Raw genomic sequence first — 20,283 nt, 5'->3', positions numbered from 1 at the left:
GTAAGATATCTCCTTTTGTATCTCTCAAATCAGTATTTATCATGTAAATTGTAATGAGAAGGGACTTATTGTAAAATCCCCATAATTATAAGGGCCTAATGGCCTATATTTACCTCTAGTTTTTAATAGACTAGAAAGCTCAGGAACTTTTTCAGGGTCAGCCCCAAGGGAGCCAAATTTAAAATCTTAAATAAGAATCCCCTACTTGTGATAGGTACATCATATCAAAAGTCTTGAAGAATGTAGTACTTCAGTGCAAATTTTAGCTTGATCCAACAAACAGGGGCGGAGATATGGTTGATTAAATGTTCTCCCACCAATAGGGGAATGTAACACACAACATGAAACATCATCTTACACAGAAACGCAATGCATGCAGGTTCTTGTTTCCTCACATTTCCCCATCTCTGAAAGTTTAAATACAATTTCCGAAATTTTGGAAAGCACCTGAGAGCTATGTATGTCTAACTGATGAGTTCCAATAAGAACGAAACGCGTCTTGGGCTGCTCACCAGTGTCTGGCTCAATTGGTGACCCCGACATGATGGAAATTTGAGAACCCTCAACTGGACTTCGAAATGTCAGCATCCTCTGTGCACTCTGCACAACCCACAAGTGTGTTAATACACCTCTGCTTCAAGTATGTTAACACACCTCTACTCACGGGTTCAGAGCACATGCACAGGACTCAACACTTTGGGTCCAGATCTGATCCCGCCACACTTGTTCAAGATTTTAAAGATTTTTTTTTTATTCTTAATTTAGATTTTAAAGTAGGCTCCCTGGTGCCGGCCCTGAAAAAGTTCCTGAACTTTTACTTAGCCTATAAAAAACTGGAGGTAAATATAGGCCCGTATACCTACAAAATTTCAGGTTTTTAAATTCATTTGTTCACAAATTAAGGTGGGGTGGGGGGACTTTATGAACTCACTGACACTGTATAAATAATACTGCAGATTTGTTTGTGCATTGCTTAGAATCGTGAAATTTTTAGTGATTCTTAATCCTTATGTATCAAGGATTCCAAAAATCACATTACAAATATTTTCAGTGTAATGTTTACATGCATACAGACAGACAAAAAAATGTAGAAAGAAAAATAAAAAAAAAAAATATTGAAAAATTCTAACTCAGGGGCGGGATTAATGCCTAGGGCATTCTCTTCCATCCAACCCCTTAATACGGGGTGTCCATATTTACAGCGGAAACTACAATGGAAACACAGAGAGAATAGAAAGAGGTGAAAGGGGAGATCGAGATAGAATAAAGACGTGTCTTTAAAGAAATCGAGGTAGAACAATGGCAATAAGGAAAGTAAAAAGTAGGAAGAACTTCTAAAGAATCCGAAGGATGGTTTACTGATCTCCAGGACCACACTTCGAGTTGAACTTGGATTAAAATTAAACCATTTCGTTAAACCATAACAAGATCAGAGAGTAGGTACAAAATTGATTAGTTACGTGAATTTGACTAGCCAAAATTAGTAATCATTTCATTACAACTTTAATTGAAGGGAAAAATATTAACAAGCCTGATTACTTGCCTATTTGTTCAAGCTTATGCAATTCTTTCTTCTGTAGATACTGATAATGGATAGTAAAATAAAGAAATGTAATAGGTATCTAATATCTATCTATACTTGGATGGTAAAAAGTAATAAGTATTGATATTTGAACTTTGAGGTCTACAGAACTTTGTTCTAAGAAAGCGTTGCTCAAATTTTTCTTGTCTCAAAAAAGTCTGATAAAAAAAAGACTGTGGAGAAAGGATTGACCTGTCTACAAAAGGGCCTCTCGAAGACTTTTTAAGAGCGGATAAATTATAAACTTTTAAAACTTGCGTTTTAAGGCTTCGAATTCTAACCAGATAAGGTTTGTTTTCGGAAGGGCTGGCTTTCTCTTATCCGTTCTTTCTTCTCTTTTGGCTTTCTGGACGACAAGATCTTGGGATACCATCATGGCCTGTATGGTTCCGGCTAAACATACAGTATAACCAGATAAGTTGAGTAAAGCTGGTTGAAAAGAAATGTACATTATGAAATCCCATCGCAGGTCAATTTCTTCGGAGCATGTTACATAAATTAGATGAAATATTCCAAAGTTTTGAACCCTGAAGATCATGATTGACTTTTAGGTTCATCACGACATGCGAGAAAGTAAGGAACAAAAGTAACAATGGCAAATCATTTCTCAATGCTGGGGTCCTGGTTACAGAATTTATAAAAGAAGATGTGAACATAGTACAGTTTGTACGGCCAATATTTTATTAAAGTTCCAATTTCATTTTCCCCCCACACTCAATTTTTTAAGTAATAACATGTAGGTATAATAAGTAATAAATTAATAATAAAATAAATATCACCTGATGGGAACTATTTGATTTCTACACAGACCTGAGTGTCGAGATTGTATTCTAGAAACGGGCCCCAGAATCCTGGATGGAAATTAAATATATAATAGTAAAACTAATGTGCTAGACCGATATTATTATAATATTTATGATAACATTCATTTATTGATGTTTATCTCCCACTTTGGGGTACCTGAATGAGGAAGAAATATGACCCTCCCCACGATATCTATACTAATTATTACTATTTATTAGAATAAAAAGACGATTTTTTTTTTTTTTATCAATACAAAGTTATCATGATATCAATTAAATCTATGCAAATTCTTTCTCTTACTTATAATTCTGTTTGCATGACACACTCGTAAAGTAAAAAAAAAAAGTTAGGTATAGTGTACCTTATCATGTCTTCTTCATAGAGACACAAAAGATCATTTGCGTTAACGATAAATTTAGCTTGTACATCTTCAATATCATGTTTTATGATTTGATTTGTATGGTGAAAGGTTCCTATACACGATTAACCTTTGCTCGCGAAGTATTGTCAATTTCAATAACTTCATAATCCGAGCTATTCTACTGAACAATTAAGCATATTAGGTTGTAAATTGGTACCTAAATGATCCCTCAGGCAAATGGCAAAGTTTGAAATATGAGCAAATTTTACAGCAAAATAGGTACTGAATGTTGCTTGGCACGCAATGTTTGAGAGTTTTGATCCTTTCTTTAAATAAATAGGTACCAAGGTATTAGGTAATTTCCCTAATGAGGCTCAAATTATTGTAGTCAAATTATTTATCAAACAAATGAGAATGTGTTTGTCATTAGCAGGCTATCCTACCTCATTTCTGGGGTGGGTAGGTAGGTACTCTTTTTCGCCTTCTCTATAAAGATGTAGTAATTTTGTCTCCTACTTTTATACTGCTCGAATAGGACTGAAAATTCCCTCACCCCAGTAGTAGGCTACTACTATTTTTGTGCTCAAATTTTCAATTTATGTTGATGACGAAATTCCATACCTCGGCAGGGATTGAACCCACGCCTTTCTGTTTAGCAGGCGACCACTACACCACCGAGGACGATAATATCACCCAGAATTTCTAGTTCTCATCTCGGCGAAGATAAATCGATCCGGAAATCGTTAATAATAAAGATATAAATATGATAGCAAAATGTAACTACTGTAATGATGATATTATTGAGCATATCTATAACTAATGGTATTGTCTTATCTCAGGTATCTTCTTTCGTTATAAAACCACCTCAGGACAACTCTTAGCCCATTTGGACTTCGATTGACATCGCAAACCTATAACTGAAAAACTTTTCATTATTTACTTATTTTTCGTAATATCGTAAATCTATTTACCAGTTAAAAATCTCTCATTCCATTTCTTTTGTTCATTCAGGTCTCTAAAACGTTGGTAGAGATTGCCCTAGGCCCTAGACAATAATGAAATTTTACAATTTGTCTGTAATGTAGGTATTTCCTAGTTTACTCTTTTTGTGTCCTACTCTTCAATGAGTGCATTTATGACTATCATTCTTTGCATGGATTTTGCTTACAACCACTCTTTAACGGGTTAATTTTCTATCATCTGGGTACTTGAATACCTTTCAGAGGATGAACTTTTTTCTGAACTGTCATACTACTACTTATACACCTGTAATGAATAATGGATTTGGTATATATTGTAGAAGCAAATAGATATACATAGTACATAAAGATACCTATCAAAAGATGGTTGTGCATTAAATAGATATGACAGTACAGATAAATCAGGTGTAATTAAGCTTTCTTTGATTGCCTATCAATGAAGCACAAATAATACAACTTACGAGTATGTACTTATTTTAATATTACGGAAGAAAGTGTATGTAGCCAGGACTTAGTTCTGTAGCTATCAAAAGTCGTTTTCGCCAAAGGTCATATTTTCCATCTGATAAATATAGGTATTATACAACTGTAGAAAACATAGGAATAAAATGAGGAAATGATATCTTGAAACATAAAGAATACCTAGGTATCTTTTCTGCAATAATTAGCTAGATTAATTAATATTGAAAAGAGTCATTTTTATGGTCGCCCAGTTATGATGATTAAATTGCTTTCAAAGACCGGTTCAAATCTTGGATATAGTCAGGGTTTGTTCTAATTTATTTAGATATTTATTCAACAAGGTAGCATTTGCTACTTTTAGACTGCGACCCTTCAAAATATTAAGAGCGAATGTACGTCTATAACCACACATTATTATACCGTTCCTTAGTTATGAACGGAAAAAGGCAGTCTTTGACCAGTTACCCAACAATCACACAAGTACCTGTCTTGTTAACTTACGAGTTACGAGTGTTGGAGTTACAATAACTCCTACGAATAGTCCACAATGGCTACTCTCAAGATCGATGCTCCATGATAATGAGTCTATAAGACAGAGTTATTTATTTACTTTGCACTATTTACTGAGAGCGAATCTTCCTTATTGAAGCTACAGAAAATGTTTGTAATTCACACGGCTATTTAAATGATCAAAATTACAAGTGCCTTCTCCGCATAGGCATATAATATATCTACCTAATAGCCTGCTCGATTGTAAAGAGAAGTTAGTGAAGGAATTATTTGTTTGGATTAAATCTCATAAATGGCACTCCCATGATTCGATTATTTTCTTTTGCTGCTGGGAGTCGAACCGCAGTCCCCTCGACCATGAATCCAATGGCTTATCATTTGTACTATTGAGAGTATTGGGAGTCTGGGACTCTTATTTAATTAATTGTATGAGAGTGAACTTTCTTGATACATAGGTACCTTTAGGTACTTTGAAATGTAACTAGGAAACTTACTTTCGGTGGATTTTCTCTGATTTCAGATCGATCTAAAGCCCAGGTGCCCAGGCTTCGTCACAATGTGGAGCTCCGGGGTCAAACTGGTCGTTTTATTGGTAAGTCAAATATTTTCAGCCAAACAGGTATCCTGGATAGCAGATTACAAAATTTACTTGTGTAAACTAAATGGCTGCAAATGGCCTTGTTGCTAAATTGTATCAAAAATAAATAAATACAATAAACTAAATGGTATGAAAATTACTGAAAGGTCCGAGGAATTACTACTCGTAGAATACAGACTGATTTCGTAGTGGAGACGCCAAATCACCAAAGCTTACTTCTTATACTTTACAAGCCGATTAGATTATCTAGTTTGCAGATTTTTACATAGTAATTGGGTGATTTCACAATCGCCTTTACTATTGTTTCTTTTCCATTTTCTTCATGTTTTCTTTAATTTACAGACCTTACTCAAGCAATGTAGACCTGAAGAGCCTCAGGCCTTGTTCATTAAACAAGAATCTCTACCCCAGACTAGAGACGCAGGTAAGTTTAAGCCAGACACTAGATGTAGGTATTTGGTATTCCTAAATCTACCTATTTGGTATTTGCAGAAAATCCATTTTCCTAGAGGAAAATTAGTCTCATCCGAAAAACTCAATTTCTTATTAAAGTTTTATTCGGTAGCTGGCATTCGGTATGGATCACGAAACAGTACCTATTTATTTGCTCACTGGGCTCATGGAAATTTTTTGTTATTTGTGTTTTGTCATCAAAAGGCTTCTAAATTTTTAAAATCAATAGAATTTCTATTAATTGATTAACCAAAATGATGTAGGCGTTTATAGTTACTAATACTGACTAATAATTACCTACGTAACCTACGTTCGTAATTATTTTTACTAAAATTACCTATTAACTACTAATTCCAGAATTTTTCAATATACCTAATTACATTTCATTAATCTGGTGTTATAATGATTTTAACAAACCAAGGTTCATATTTTCACTTACGTATTTACACTGACAATTTCCTGAATAGGTTATGTTGGTCCTGTTTACTTACTAATCTTACTAACTTGGTTTTTGTTTCATCTCGGGGCGCAATGGGTGATACCCAGGATTTTTACTTTCAGTCAACGGTCGCAATCATCGGTCTAATGTCAATAATGTGGACGAGGGGATTGAAAACGTGCTGAAATGGATTAATCGTGGCTTCCCCCAGTATCAGCATTCTGAAAAAACGCCGGCCAGCACTCCGACTTCGGCGAAAAAGACTCAACAGTTGGTCAAACAAAATCGTAGACAGAGTAAGTGAAGTCTCCCTCCCAATATAGCATTTGGTCGTGATGTGACGTGACGACTGAGAAGAATGAACTGTCAATCCGTACGAACTTTATTGAATAATTTTAAATAATAAATCCATAAATAGAATATCGTTTATTGAATATCTATAATTCTATACGTAGATAGATATTGTAGGAAGTCTGGAGTCATTGTCGATGTACTGTCGGAAGATGATTAACCAAAGTTAAGCGGCTCCCTTAGTATTGTCTACGCATCGGTGTCTTTCTTGAATAACGGCAAATGAATGGTACTATTTATGATTATGATTACGTTATTGACAAAAATAGCTGTACAATTCAAGATAAGGACAGTGATCAAAGTTCTTAATTGCGAGAACGGAAGGATTTAACTGTCGTTCCTCTGTAATTCTGTTGACACACTTGTTGCCTATTTAAATTGACAATGTGCAGCGCAGTCGTATGGTAGATATTTCTTAATGGTACTTTTTAAAATAATCTTTCTCATCTCAGTTTACTTACGTCAAGTTCTTCTCATCTTTCATTTTTAGCGAGACCAGAAGGAGGTATAGACATACCCGACAGACAGTACATTCCCATTCCTACCAGTCCTCCCACTACTCAGAGACCGCGACCCTTCACCTCACAAAGTGGCTACAACTACCCTGGAAACCCACAACCACCTTTCCCTCCATCAAACTTCCCCAGTTATCCTTCCCCCTCTTTCCCAGGACAATCGTCATTCCCAGGCTCCCCCAGTTTCTCCTCACCATCTCCCTCATTCCCATCTTATCCTGCTCAAGGTCCCAGCTTCCCCTCCCCTTCACCACCGTCACCTTCCTTCCCCTCTCCCTCCCCATCTCCTACATATCCATCCCAATCCTCTTTCCCCTCCTACACCCCCGCGCCATCCTACCCATCCTATCCCTCACCAACCCAGCAACCTTACACTCCAGCCCCTCCCTCTCCCTCAACCTTCCCTCAAAGTTCTTTCCCATCGCAGAGTTTTCCTTCTCAAAGCTTCCCCAGCTCTCAGAGTTTCCCAAGCTATCCATCACCATCATCCTATCAGCCTCCCAGCAAACCCTCTACTCCTTCACAACAAGATTTTCCCTCTTTTCCTTCATCCCAACAGCAACCTTCCTACCCCTCCCCTCAGCAGCAGCCTTCTTACCCCTCTCCTCAACAACCGTCTTACACCACATCCCAACAACAACCTTCTTTGCCCTCATCTCAACAACAACCCTCTTTCCCATCATCTCAACAACAACCCTCTTTCCCTTCTTCCCAACAACAACCCTCTTTCCCTTCTTCCCAACAACAACCCTCTTTCCCTTCGTCCCAACAACCTCAGGGTCCTCAACCCTCTTTCCCTCAAGGTCCTCTAGATTCCTTTACTCCGTCCCCTCCCTCATACGGTGGCCAAACCTCGGGAGGTTTTACCCCAGGCAGTTTTACCCCTACTCCCCCGAGTGAAGTGGTAACAGGAGTGTTCAACGGTAGTAACAAACATGTGTTGGCCCACATCCACGACTTGCAAGTCCAGTGTGGAAAAGACAGGATGACAATCAATATTGAATTCGATAAGCCATACGAGGGTATCATTTATTCCAAGGTAAGTACTTTCAATCCATTCCTGCTTTCCCAAGACATTTGTCACTCTTGAAAGGCAAAGAAAATTCAAATTTTAAGTCGATATTTCTTGTGGACCTCAGCTTATTAATTTATTATTTTGGTCCCTTCTAGAATTATGTGCTTCTTTCAAATAATTAAATCTCCACCTATCCCATCATTTCCACAGGGCTACTACAACAACCCTCAATGTCGCTATGTTCAACCCAACACTAATGAGATCAAGTACACTATTGAGGTCCAACTGAATTCATGCGGTACCGAGTTTATTGATGAGTTCAACCAAGGAAGACCTGCCTACTTGGAGAATGTTTTGGTCTTCCAGAATGAGCCTGGTATTCAAGAGGTACGTCATAGACCGCGTTGATGAAGAGTAAAGATGTGTCTATTCTATAACAAACTCTTAAAGTTCCTTTACCCCTGCAGTCAAATGCAGGTTAAAGATCAAGTCGAATTGATGAATTTCTTCCGTCAAGTAGAAAATTGAATTAGCTACCTACCGTCCTACCTGATATTTTAACGACTCTTCCATTTTAGTCGGATTCTGTCTCCTGATTATATGAGGAAGCTACCATCTTTTAATTAAGAGTGATTTATTTACAGCACTTAATTAACTGCAACTGCAGGATTTTAACTTACGGTACGTTTTAGAAATGTTCCATCAAGTTAAGAAAAGATAGTTCGTTAACAGTATGCTAAGTACTAACTTTACCTACTGTTACCTTACATACATTACTTTCGTATTCTTGCAATATGTGTAGAAATTCAGAACTTCCGTAGAACATCAGCAATAGACAATTTCACCACAAGTTTGACACATCCCGATTTGGGCGTCGCGTCTTTGCTATTTGATATGCAAAACTTCAAGCTCGTAAATCTAAACTCTTACAAGGCGTCTAATGTATTCACCAAGTGTAAGGAATATTTATAGCACCAATTGAGAAGAAGAACACGATTGAAACTTTGAACATCACTCGACTCATCCATTAATTAAAAAGACGGAAGAACAAAGATCCATAAATGCAAAATAGGAAAGGTCTACTGTTCCGTACACACGTTAGGTAAAACGTATCGGAAATATTTTGCACGAGTATTTTGTAAATTCTAAAGGAAATGTCGTGAGAACGCTCAACGCGAGAGTTGCCTATTTAAGAAGCGAAAATCAATGTGATAAATCAGCAAGTGACTGGACAACATGCCAGCTTGGACCAGTAGAAAATAGAATTCAAACCAAGAAGGAACAAAACGAAGTGCTTTGCATTTCACATTGACTTTTAGATCATTATAATTATTCCTTTGTTTGGTGTGATTTTCAGTGAGATAGTGACCAAACTGTTATTCAAGAGTAGGTATTGGTAGGCAACTATTTTGAGCACATTACACGTACCTATTTGGAGCCAACTCCTTCCGCGTTGATTAAAATTCTCTATGAAATTATCCACTTTGTTCAATCAGGTTAGGAAAAGTTACACCACAAAGAAAGTTGGCGAGCATTTTTCACGTAGGTTACATCACGGATTAAACTCATAGAGCTTTATTACATCAGCGTAAAGTTTAATATCCTTTTCACATGAAGACGATCCGTGCTAGACTTGGGTTGGTCTTTGACCCTGATTTTGAACAAGTCTGCTATATCGGTTGGAGGGGCAAAGTTCAAACTTTTACTTTCTTCAGAAAAAAGGATTAAAAAAAAAGGAACTCTCTGTGTGACTGTTGTCTTGTCTAGTGCTGGGGCAAAGATCAGTAAGGTGAGTGTGATTATCCATTAGACGATGACCGAAGATTATTATAGTGTGTACTGACCTCTTGATTACCATAATTTTTAATTCTCTGTTGCGATAAATGTACCTACCTAATGTATAGGTACGTAGTTATATCGTCCATTCAAACCTTGTATTCTGGTTGTTGTATTAGATTGTTGTTTATAGTTCGGCAATTCGCTGAGAACGCGAGAATGGAACATCTTGAAATTTGCAAGGAATGGCATAATCTATTATCTATCGTACTGCCAGTGTCTTTTATACTGTTTCATTTTGTGTTGCACTTCAGGCCTGGGACTTTATCAAACGAGTGCGATGTACCTGGGAGAAACAGCTGAATAAGAGTGTCAGTGTAGGATTGAGTGTTGACAAAATCAAGGAGGAGATCTCCAACTTTTCCGGAGACACTGCTGAAGTACGCATGGATGTTCAGGTAAGGAAATGCGTTTTGTAGATCATTTATATTGGCTAAGCCCTTCAACCCTTCATAGTTCATTCGGGAATCAGGATATTGGTCCCTAAGTTCAAATATCACAAAAACGCTACGTATGTACCTATAACCAAGCATAAAATGGGGTGTTTCAGGAGTCTTTTTATTAACTTTTAGGTACTTAGAGGACTGTGAGACTTTTTACTGATTTTTTCACATTTCTTTCTAGGTGGGTTACGGACCATACAACCCACCCGCTGAAGGTCTAATCAAGATTGGAGAGCCAATGACCTTGGTAGTATCAGTAGATGGCGATCCAGATTTCGACATTGGTATCTACAACTGTTTTGCCCGGGACACTAAATTGGGCTCGGACACTGGAAACAGCGTCGCTTTAACGGACAATAACGGCTGCATTTTGAAACACAAGGTTCTCGGCTCGTTCCAGAAAACTGTCAATCCGCAGACGAACTCGAAAATAGCATTTGCTTACTTCCAGGTAAAGTGAACATTAAAATATGCTAATCAGCGCAATGTAATAGTTGATTAGCAAAATTTACGATAAGGATAGTGATTAAAGCAAGTACAGTCGAACCTGTCTAAGTGGGAAACCTGGATAACTGAGGGGAAAATCGTGGAACCTTATTTTTTTTTTTTACTGAAAAACCTGTTTAAATGGGAAAATCGAGCCTCTATAAGTGGGAATGACTTTTTCTAGATACTCGGTTCGGAGACTCTGTAAGTGGGAAAAGTTTTCCTAGGTCCGGAGCCTTCTGCGGACCTCTGTAAGTGGGAATTTGTAGGAAGGCATAGCATATTCCTCTTCCTCCAAACCAGTGTCCACATTTACCTCTATAAGTGGGAATAGGAAAATGGCAACCTCTCTAAGTGGGACACTTTTCAACTGGGAAACCTGGATAAGTGGGAAAAAATGTCGGTCCCTTGGATTCCCACTTAGACAGGTTCGACTGTATACCTATCAAGGAAGGCTTTACCTTCAATAATTTTGCTTGATACCAATGTGCTTTCTATTCGCAGGCTTTCAAATTCCCTGAAGAGACGGATCTGTACATTGGATGTGACATTCAACTGGTCAAAGGCACCGTAGATATTTGTCCCTATGAAGAAAAGGTTAGTACAATCAGTAAATAATCACCTAGTGGAAAAAGGGGAAATACCTACGAGTTATCCAAAAGTTTAGAAAGAGATCTAAATATGTGGTGGATAAGTGTACATAAAAGACATTTTAAAACTTGACCGCCAACTAGTGGTTCTGATCAAGGTATGAAGGTTCAGGAACTCTAGTATTATCTCGTGATGTATATGGTCTAAATTTGTAAAGGTATGTCCACTTGTCCACACATAGTCGACGGCCTTCGATCGATGTGAATCGATGGTTGATCAATACATTTGGACATACCTTTAGAACAAGGAATTTGAAGAAATTACCTAATAGCTATGACTAATATCTACGTTCTTCATTCTCTTCCTCAGAAATACGAGCCAGGTGTAAGAAGAAGGAGAAACGTCGACTTGCCTGCCTACAACATCACGAAAACTTTCTCACTCAAACGGAAGCTCAGTGTGTTCTCGCCAGAAGATGTAGTGTTCAAATCTCAGTACAATCAGTATGCCGTCAATTCGCCTCAGGATAGCGAGGAGTTTGTCAGCGTAGGATTATTCAGTAAGTATGATGGCAACCAAAATGATGATGTCTACCAATCGCGAGATTGTAACCTAAAGGTCCGATCCATTTGACCCCCTGTAAATTATTGACGTGATGTTGACTTCTATTTTTCATTTTCAGATGCTTCCGACAGTACGGTATGTCTGTCCACCCCCGCTTTCCTGGTTTCTTCTCTACTTCTGGTCTCCATCACTATAATCTCAGCTCTCATTAGCTCCGTACTTTGGGTCAGACTGCATATGTTCAAGAAATTGATCCGCAGATGAAAGACAACTGCTCGGGGCTTATAATTACCACTTCCATCATTTGTAGTCCATAAGTCGATCTTAGGGATGAAATAGGCCATGAAATCTCCTAGTATTCGTAGTAAACGTGGAATCATGACAACATCAAATAGCCGAAGACAAATGACAACATCAACGTTTGGCTACAGCTGAAACCGCTACAACAACAACAACAACAACAATATCAAATAGCTATTAAATAGTGAGTACCTGTATCATATCAAAAACACTTTTCTAGGAAAAGTGTCCTGTGAAAACAATATCAAGAAAAAAAGAAATCATTAGAGGTTCCATCGAGGATGACAATACCTGATTTCTACCATGCTAATCATTGACAAAATAGTGGATCCCTAATTCAGAAATATGGTACCTACTATATGTACGACTCGTACATTGTACGAGTATTTGCTTCTTAGGCTGTAATTTAATTACACTGGATCACATTTCTTGACGTGACGTTACTGATAGAAGCTGTTAAATTTGTACTTAGGGTACCGACCGGGTTGGTTATATTGTTGAGAATACTATTCCTTAAAAGAGGTCCTGTCTGCAAGTCTTGTCTACCTACCTAAGTAGGTATAATGCTAGGTAAATGTTACCCATGATGTATCCTTTTTCGACCTCAAAGGTGACGTCCTTTTGGGGATATAAGAAAGGTCCCCTCCTGGGTGAAAGTTTCATCCAATTGTAAATAAACTTAGTTTTACTAAATTAGTTTTGTAAGTCCAAATTCATACCAAAAATTACTTTTGAGCTCTATTGTTATTTTTTTTTACCATTTTTATACCTATTACCTATTTTGATATTATTTTGTATATTTTATTTCATAACCTTTTTTACCTGAGTGTTACCAAAAAGTTACCATTAGATTAGGAAAATCTCTTTTAGGTTTTCTCTTTTAGATCTATTTATCTGTCTTTTTACTATTTATTTCATTAATACCATGATGCACTCTTACTGTGTTGATAAGTCAAATCAGAATGCTGTGAGTCATAGAATATATATCTTCTTTCAATAAGCTACCTATACAGAACATTTCTGTTAGGGAACTTCGTTTTACACTGCCAATTCAAAAAGCAATAGCTATGTTATAAGTGAAATGTGTACCTACCTACTTTTGTTACCTATTCTGTACCTACTATTCTATATTTATTTATACAATAAAACGTAGAATTCCTCCTTCATTAAAATAATTCGTACGATGTTTTTATTTTCCCTCCTACTGAGGTAGAATTTTCTGCTACTGTTGATTCTATTGAAGTTTTACAGACGAAAGAGAACAAGGGGTAAATTCTGCACACTGACGAATTCAATCTATTCCAACACGCAAAATTTTCGTGCTCAAAGGTCAAAAACATAAAATGCTGATTCATGAGATGTGATAACAGCCTGGGAAATTATGACTTGTAGGTTTAGGCACTCAAGGCCGGACATTCCTTCCAGCCGACCTTTTCCGAGGAAATTGGGAAAAAAATCTGAAAGGTAGGTACACCTACAATATCAAAGTTTTTCTTACCTCCTGAGTGTAAATATAGTAGAAATGTACCTATATGGGAGAATTGAGGCGTAAGCCAGCAGGTACCCCCTTCAACTACCCACCAGGGGTGGATGCAGGGTCCACTTGAAAAAAAAGGTACTTGGATGATAAGTTACAATAGGCAACCAAAAACTTGATTTGGACTCGAACCAATCTCCAAATCAGAAGTTCACCGCGCTAACCACTCTACCAGTGAGGTTGGACTAAACAGAGTTGAAAAGAGTATCATTTTATGACAAGTGACGTCCCTACATCAATATTTAACTAGATGACGATCCTTTTTATAGAGGTACCTAGCTGAACAATTTTACAACTAATTTCAATCAACATAAAAACAAACCACACATGCCATGTTTAAAAAACAAAGTTAACGACTTTCCATACGGCACTTTAAAACCCCGGATCAATATTGGCGTAATAAGTTCATTGGCTTGAACTTTATTAGCTTCTGAAAGTTACCTTGGTAATATATTATTAGATCGATAGTGCACAACGCTCTAAACTTTACCTTAGTTGTCGTGCTAGCAGTCGTTGTCGTTTTCTTATAGCTATCAGTTCTTGTGGAGAGTTACAGAGTTTTTCCCTTTTGCGTGGTGTTTTTTGCGTTTTTAGACTATCCCGTTACGACTTTGAAAATAGTATTAGGTAGTTATTAAATGTATTATACTATAGTAGTGTATTCTAATTAATGTACTTATTTTAATAAAATTAATTAACATTTGGCTTAGATTATTCACCTCTAATTGAAACCAGTTATTGTGATTTCGTCTTTTTTTATTATGATACCTGCATTCATAATAGTAGGTACCTACAGATAAGTGCGCATATTATTTGAATTAATAGAATCATCAATAGGTGCCCTAACACAAAAGTGATTTCTTTCTTTCAAATGAGATCTAAAATAATTAATACGAAATAAACCCAAAAAGGATTGTCAATATTTTCAGCCTAAGAGAGGATCCACTAGCTTTTGTCCTCTGGGAACACGATGAAACCCCTCTGGACCATAAAGGAAAACAAACCATGGGAGTCCAGTGCTGATATTATCAAAGAGGCCAAATCTGCTGTTGCTATGACAACGCTCACCAAAACCGTGCAGACCAAAAGACCAAACACACCAAAAGAACCGAACCGGACCCTACTTGGACACGCCCAAGGGTATAACGTTTTCAGGTGAGCTTTCCCAATTTCTGTTTTCATTTTGAAAAGCGGGGAAAAAACCCGCTCTAGTCGGTTTTTGAATCTATCACTTCCGGTAGTCCGTTCTCTTAATCATTGACCTCATTTAGCGTTGATTTTGAAGAACTCATAGAAGTTATAATACCGGGTTAAATTTATATAGGTACGATATGTACATAGGTACGATAGGTGATAGGTAACATACCTATTATTAAAAACAGATAAACAAAATACAGTCGAACCTGGAGCAACGAGAATCCAAGGGACCAGCTCATTTTTTCGTTTAAGGCGGTTTAATACAACATTTTCTCGTTTATAAAGGTTTAGCAAAGTGGAAGAGCCCAGCTCATTTTTTCGTTTAAGGCGGTTTAATACAACATTTTCTCGTTTATAAAGGTTTAGCAAAGTGGAAGAGCAAACTGATGTAAAGCATGACAAATTTAAACAAGTTAAGAACAAATTCTGATTTATAGAGGTACCTAATTTTAAAGTTAAAAAACGCGTCCCGAACTTTTTCTGGGACAAAAACGAAAATTCGGGACAAAACGCCCCAAAAGAAAAACTGAACGGGACGCCGGGACACCCCTTGAAATTCGGGACTGTCCCGGCCAATTCGGGACGTTTGGCAAGCCTACAATAGAGAGCATTAGAAGGCTTTTTTTCTTAGCTAACTAATCTAAATAACCTTATAGGTAGGTAGGTTTGGTCCTTTCAATGCAAAAACTAATTAGCATTTTTTTCCAGCATTGTCTCGAATGACAGATCGTGTTCTCAAGAGATTCTTAATTACCCCTCTGCAATGACGACCTTCTTCCAAATCCTAAAAAAATACCCCGGTCGGGAAGACATTGTTGTGCGACTCACTTACGCCCTTGGGAACTTAGCCGCTGATGATGATTCTGCTAGGATACAAGTAAGTGAGATCCATTCACACACTGATCGCTTTATTTCCAGAAACCCAACACCTAGAAAGCTGAAATTTAGTGGCTACATTCCTAATATGTTCTCTATGTGTAATAATTTTGCCGAAATCTAAACCAATCTCGAATTATGAACCGATTTTCCGAGGCGAGTCAAGGGCAACCTACTAGTAGCCTAAGAACTACACATCCTTTGTATTTGCAATTAAAACTAAAAGTAGTGCAATAGTAGATAAATGAACTGGAACTTACTCAGGTCAGACGGTTTGGTGAAATTTAATGACCGTTTCGTGAAATTATTTGTCTACGATATCTTCCCTTCTAGATCGCCTCAGAAAAGGACTCAATCCCGATTCTCGTGGATCTCCTGGAAATTTATCTTTCGAAGGACATGGCACTTATGACCCAAGTGAGATCAAATGACAGCAAGAAGGAGAGGGATCGAGACAGCTTGATAGAGGATGTGATGATCAAGGTAAGCTCTGCATAGAAATAAGAACTGAGGAAATAACACACCTACTTAGAACCCTAGTAAATCAGCAAAGAAAAGCCTACACACAGAGAATGAAGGAGTATTGGCAGAGGAGAAAAGCCCGAGTGGCTCAAGATACCGTGGTCCCTAGTTGGCCGAAACGGAAGCACAAAAGAAAAAAAAATCCCTAGGTGAATAAGCTAAACATTATGAAGTCCAGAGAAAAAAAAGTAAAAATGGTGGATGTGCCAAAATTCCCATTCCACTTTTGAATGTCGTACGCACTCGGAGCTTAAAACTCTATTTCGTCCTTGATAGTTGACTCTGTAATTTTGTGAAGGTCCATATTATACAAATTGAAAATACAGGATAATTTTTTACAAACCAGTAAAGTTTGTAAAAATTATTCTGTATTTTCAATTTGTCTGTTTCGTCCGTTTTCAGATAATCCGAATTATTGCCAATCTCAGCCTTAACGACACAGTTGGCAAACAGCTGACGAGCTCCACTTTGGAAAACAATTGTAGCGAGCGAATTGTGAACGTCCTCCTGAGCTGTATTCGATACAAGACGATCTATGAAAGCGAGGAGCTGCTGCTAGTAACTCTAACGACGCTAAACAATTTGACGTTCTACACACAGAGCGACAGTCAGCAGGACAGTCCGATTTCTAAGAGAACTCTGGAAATTGCACAAGGTAAATTAGAACTCTGCATTGGTGTTCACCTAGTAAGCTAGACTCTAGACTCTGGCTGCTAGAGGACACAGATTCGAATCCCAATGGGAGACTTTTCTCCTGAATATTTTATCTGGTTGCTCGAACCATCAGACTCACTGGTTGTTATTTCTAAGGGAGTATAAACCTTTTTGAATTGATCAATTAGTATTTTATTTTATTTTCAATCTTCATAGTGAATCAATATTCCATCATTTCAGCTTTGAGTACTCTCATGTTAATCAGCCAAAAAGATTGTCTCATAGAAATCGCTCGAGTTTATGGCAATTTATCAAGATCTGAAGATGTGCGCAACTATTTAGTCGACACCAGAGGTAAGGCCCGATAATCACCATCTCACCAATTTTAGCGCGATTTTAAAACATCATTAAATTAGTTTAAAAAATGATTCACAGTGGCGTACATATTATTTTTGGGAGAGGGCCGGAAGGTTTCGCCTGGGGATCCTAACTGCCTACCCCTGGGGCAAGAGTTTGGAGAGGAATCCTGATCCACAGTTACTGCTACAACAACAAGTATTAATGCTTTCCAAAAAAATCTTTCTCGTTCCGCAGCTCTCTATCAGCTGATGAAATGGCTCGATCAAGATGACAGGGAACTGAAGCTTACTACAGTCGGAGTTCTGGTCAACACAATGCCCGATGAGGACAAGAGAGATATTTTCAAAAAGGACAAAGGATTAGAAAAGTAAGAGCCCAAAATATAAAGGATTGAAAACTTCACCATGATGAGCAAAAAAATGTTAAAGTTGATTAAAAAAGCGTTAATGACGCCACATTCCATAATTTGCAGTCCGCCTTTTTTATGTTCCATCTCTTATAGAGATTAATGTTTGAGGAATTACTGTGAATTACTATTACTGTGAAGCGATTCTTAAATTAATAGGGGAAAATTCCCTACCTCGGTTGGGATACAATTCTGCGCTCTCCCGCTTACCAGGCGAGGACCTTAACCACCCCGCTCTCAAAGCGATCTTAAGTGTGTCCAGACATGGTCGATCGATGTCAATCCACATCGATTCACAATAAATTCACATCGATTGACGGCCGTCGACTGTGTGTGGACATACCTTTACCTTTCTTTACTCTTTCCTCCAGATTTCTGTTCATCCTGGAGGAAACGAAACAGACCCGGGATTGGGAAATGGGATGCCTCATCTGCCAAGGTGTCTGGAACTACATGATCGATACTACCGATGTTGTGGACGTGTGCGGAGAAAACAACACTTTTATGCTCATCGATTTGCTGATCACTTTGTTGGGTAAATAACACAAAAGAAAATGCATCCCTTATTATTTTTCTTGCCTCTGAGAGAGGCCCGAGCCTTCTTTCAATAGAAAACATTTCGCGAATTGACCCTTCTTTCATAGACTTCCTTCAATTTGTTTCAGACGAGGATAACTTGACCGACCAAGATCACTATGAGGAGTGGGAGAAATTTGCCCATGTTGGTACCAATCTGCTGGAGAAAATTGAGACCTTTTTTGAAGGAACGACCCCTCTGTCAGAAACTGACAGAAGTTCATTTTCAAACTAAGACCAACCTAGAGTGATCATGCCCGTCCAGTTAAGCCTCGAACGTCATCTTTAACATTTCCCTTAAATCTTAAAGTCCAAAGCCCGTCGATCGACGAGGTGAATCTATGTTGTCGATTCAGTGTGGACGTTTCAGTCGACATTGATCGACGGCCGGTCGACTATGTGGCTTTACAATATACTCGTACGTTACGCAGTTATCTTAAATTTGTTTTATACCTCCTACCAACCTGTCTACTTCGGTAGGTACATGGAATACTCGCCTAGGTACCTAGGTACCTACTTATCAATGCATCCCCTAGAGATCGTGAATATGAAACATAAAACAAAAGACTCATTACGTCATGAGATTTAAAATATTATATTTATTACCTAATGTATGGTTTTTAAAATTATAATTTATAGCATGATATCGTAAATGTATTCATGCTAACTTATAGGTGTGTATAAATAAATTTCTCATAGAATTAAAACAAAATATATAGATACAAATTATTTTAACAATATTATAAAATAATCTTTTTCGTTGAAACCTATCATTGTAAAGCAACAATTAAGTCAATGTAAATTTCAAATCACAATCTTAATAACAAATAACTATAATAGAAGGTACGAGGGTCGTTTGATAAGTTCGTGGACTCGGATACTTCTTTGTATGAAGCTCAAATGTAGGTGCCACTGCAAAGTATGTCTTGTTTTAGGAAGGTACACCGAGTTTCATTACATTCCTATTATTAGCCTTTGATTCACAGCTATCGATTGATGACGAGTTTGATAGGTTTTATAGTGGATAATTCTGAGATGCAGGCAGTGATTATTATTATTATTATTATTATTTATTATTATTATTATTATTATTATTATTATTATATTATTATTATTATTATTATTATTATTATTTATTATTATTATTATTATTATTATTATTATTATTATTATTATTTTTTGAGGGCAAACCAAGTGGAAAAAACCCTGACTACATCCGGTGTCGGAAATTTGAATCTAATGGGGGTTTTATTTTGATTTGTTCTTAAAAAAAATAATAATAATAATAATAATAAAAATAATCATTTGCCCGAACCTCGGAATTATCCATTATAAAAAGCCCATCAAACTCGTCATCAATCGATAGCTGTGAATCAAAGGCTAATAACAGGAACGTAATGAAACTTGGTGTACCTTCCTAAAACAAGACATACTTTACAGTGGCACCTAAATTTGGACTTCATACCAAGAAGAAATATCCGAGTCCACGAACTTATCAAGCGGCCCGTGTATTTCACGCTTAGCAATAAAAATAGAGTACCTAGGCTGAAAAATTGCTAATTGTTAGCCCTATCTAATGGGTAAGTTCAACTATGATACAATCTTTCATGTGCTTGCAAATAATATAATGAAAATAACTGTCAAATGCAAGCAATCTTGACGATTTGAATTTTCACCGTTTCATAGGTGCTGTAAGCACATATGAAAGGATCTCTAATAAATAATAAGAGAGTAACGAAAGTGTCCGACACTACTATACAATATTATCAGGTCTAAAGACTTTCAAACAAAAGGAAAAAGAGAGAAAAAAAATAAATTAAATGGGCAATAACTAAATAAAATAGTGTCTGGCCGGATTTTTAAAA

At 37.2% G+C, this 20,283-nt stretch overlaps 2 protein-coding genes across 2 annotated transcripts; both read left to right on the top strand.

Annotated features, from left to right (window-relative positions):
- The first annotated feature begins 5,255 nt into the window (after window positions 1-5,255).
- LOC113465937 lies at window positions 5,256-13,400 on the top strand. Its single transcript, XM_026820909.1, has 10 exons — window positions 5,256-5,291; window positions 5,640-5,721; window positions 6,297-6,485; window positions 7,031-8,094; window positions 8,281-8,457; window positions 10,161-10,304; window positions 10,531-10,800; window positions 11,340-11,432; window positions 11,796-11,985; window positions 12,109-13,400. Exons 1-10 carry the CDS (start codon window positions 5,256-5,258, stop codon window positions 12,252-12,254), a joined length of 2,391 nt encoding a protein of 796 aa, XP_026676710.1. The 3' UTR covers window positions 12,255-13,400.
- A 1,397-nt stretch (window positions 13,401-14,797) lies between these two features.
- LOC113465933 (armadillo repeat-containing protein 2-like) lies at window positions 14,798-19,792 on the top strand. The gene is made up of 8 exons (XM_026820903.1): window positions 14,798-14,982; window positions 15,751-15,901; window positions 16,234-16,383; window positions 16,825-17,077; window positions 17,317-17,430; window positions 17,671-17,803; window positions 18,214-18,377; window positions 18,508-19,792. The coding sequence occupies exons 1-8, from the start codon at window positions 14,798-14,800 to the stop codon at window positions 18,651-18,653; spliced, it is 1,296 nt and encodes a 431-aa protein (XP_026676704.1). The 3' UTR covers window positions 18,654-19,792.
- Window positions 19,793-20,283: the final 491 nt, after the last annotated feature.

Source organism: Diaphorina citri, unplaced genomic scaffold, assembly GCF_000475195.1.
Source record: "Diaphorina citri unplaced genomic scaffold, Diaci psyllid genome assembly version 1.1 scaffold10, whole genome shotgun sequence".
Classification (NCBI taxonomy): Eukaryota; Metazoa; Arthropoda; class Insecta; order Hemiptera; family Psyllidae; genus Diaphorina; species Diaphorina citri.
The sequence above is the reverse complement of the archived record's forward strand: the minus strand, read 5'-3'. Positions and strand labels throughout refer to the sequence as shown.

Coding starts and splice junctions, on each gene's coding strand:
- LOC113465933 (XM_026820903.1), top strand. CDS start 14,798: ATGAAACCCCTCTGGACCATAAAGGAAAACAAACCATGGGAGTCCAGT. Junction 14,983..15,750: donor CAAGGGTATAACGTTTTCAG/GTGAGCTTTCCC, acceptor CTCGAATGACAG/ATCGTGTTCTCAAGAGATTC. Junction 17,078..17,316: donor AACTCTGGAAATTGCACAAG/GTAAATTAGAAC, acceptor CCATCATTTCAG/CTTTGAGTACTCTCATGTTA.
- LOC113465937 (XM_026820909.1), top strand. CDS start 5,256: ATGTGGAGCTCCGGGGTCAAACTGGTCGTTTTATTG. Junction 6,486..7,030: donor CAAACAAAATCGTAGACAGA/GTAAGTGAAGTC, acceptor TTTCATTTTTAG/CGAGACCAGAAGGAGGTATA. Junction 8,095..8,280: donor AGGGTATCATTTATTCCAAG/GTAAGTACTTTC, acceptor TCATTTCCACAG/GGCTACTACAACAACCCTCA.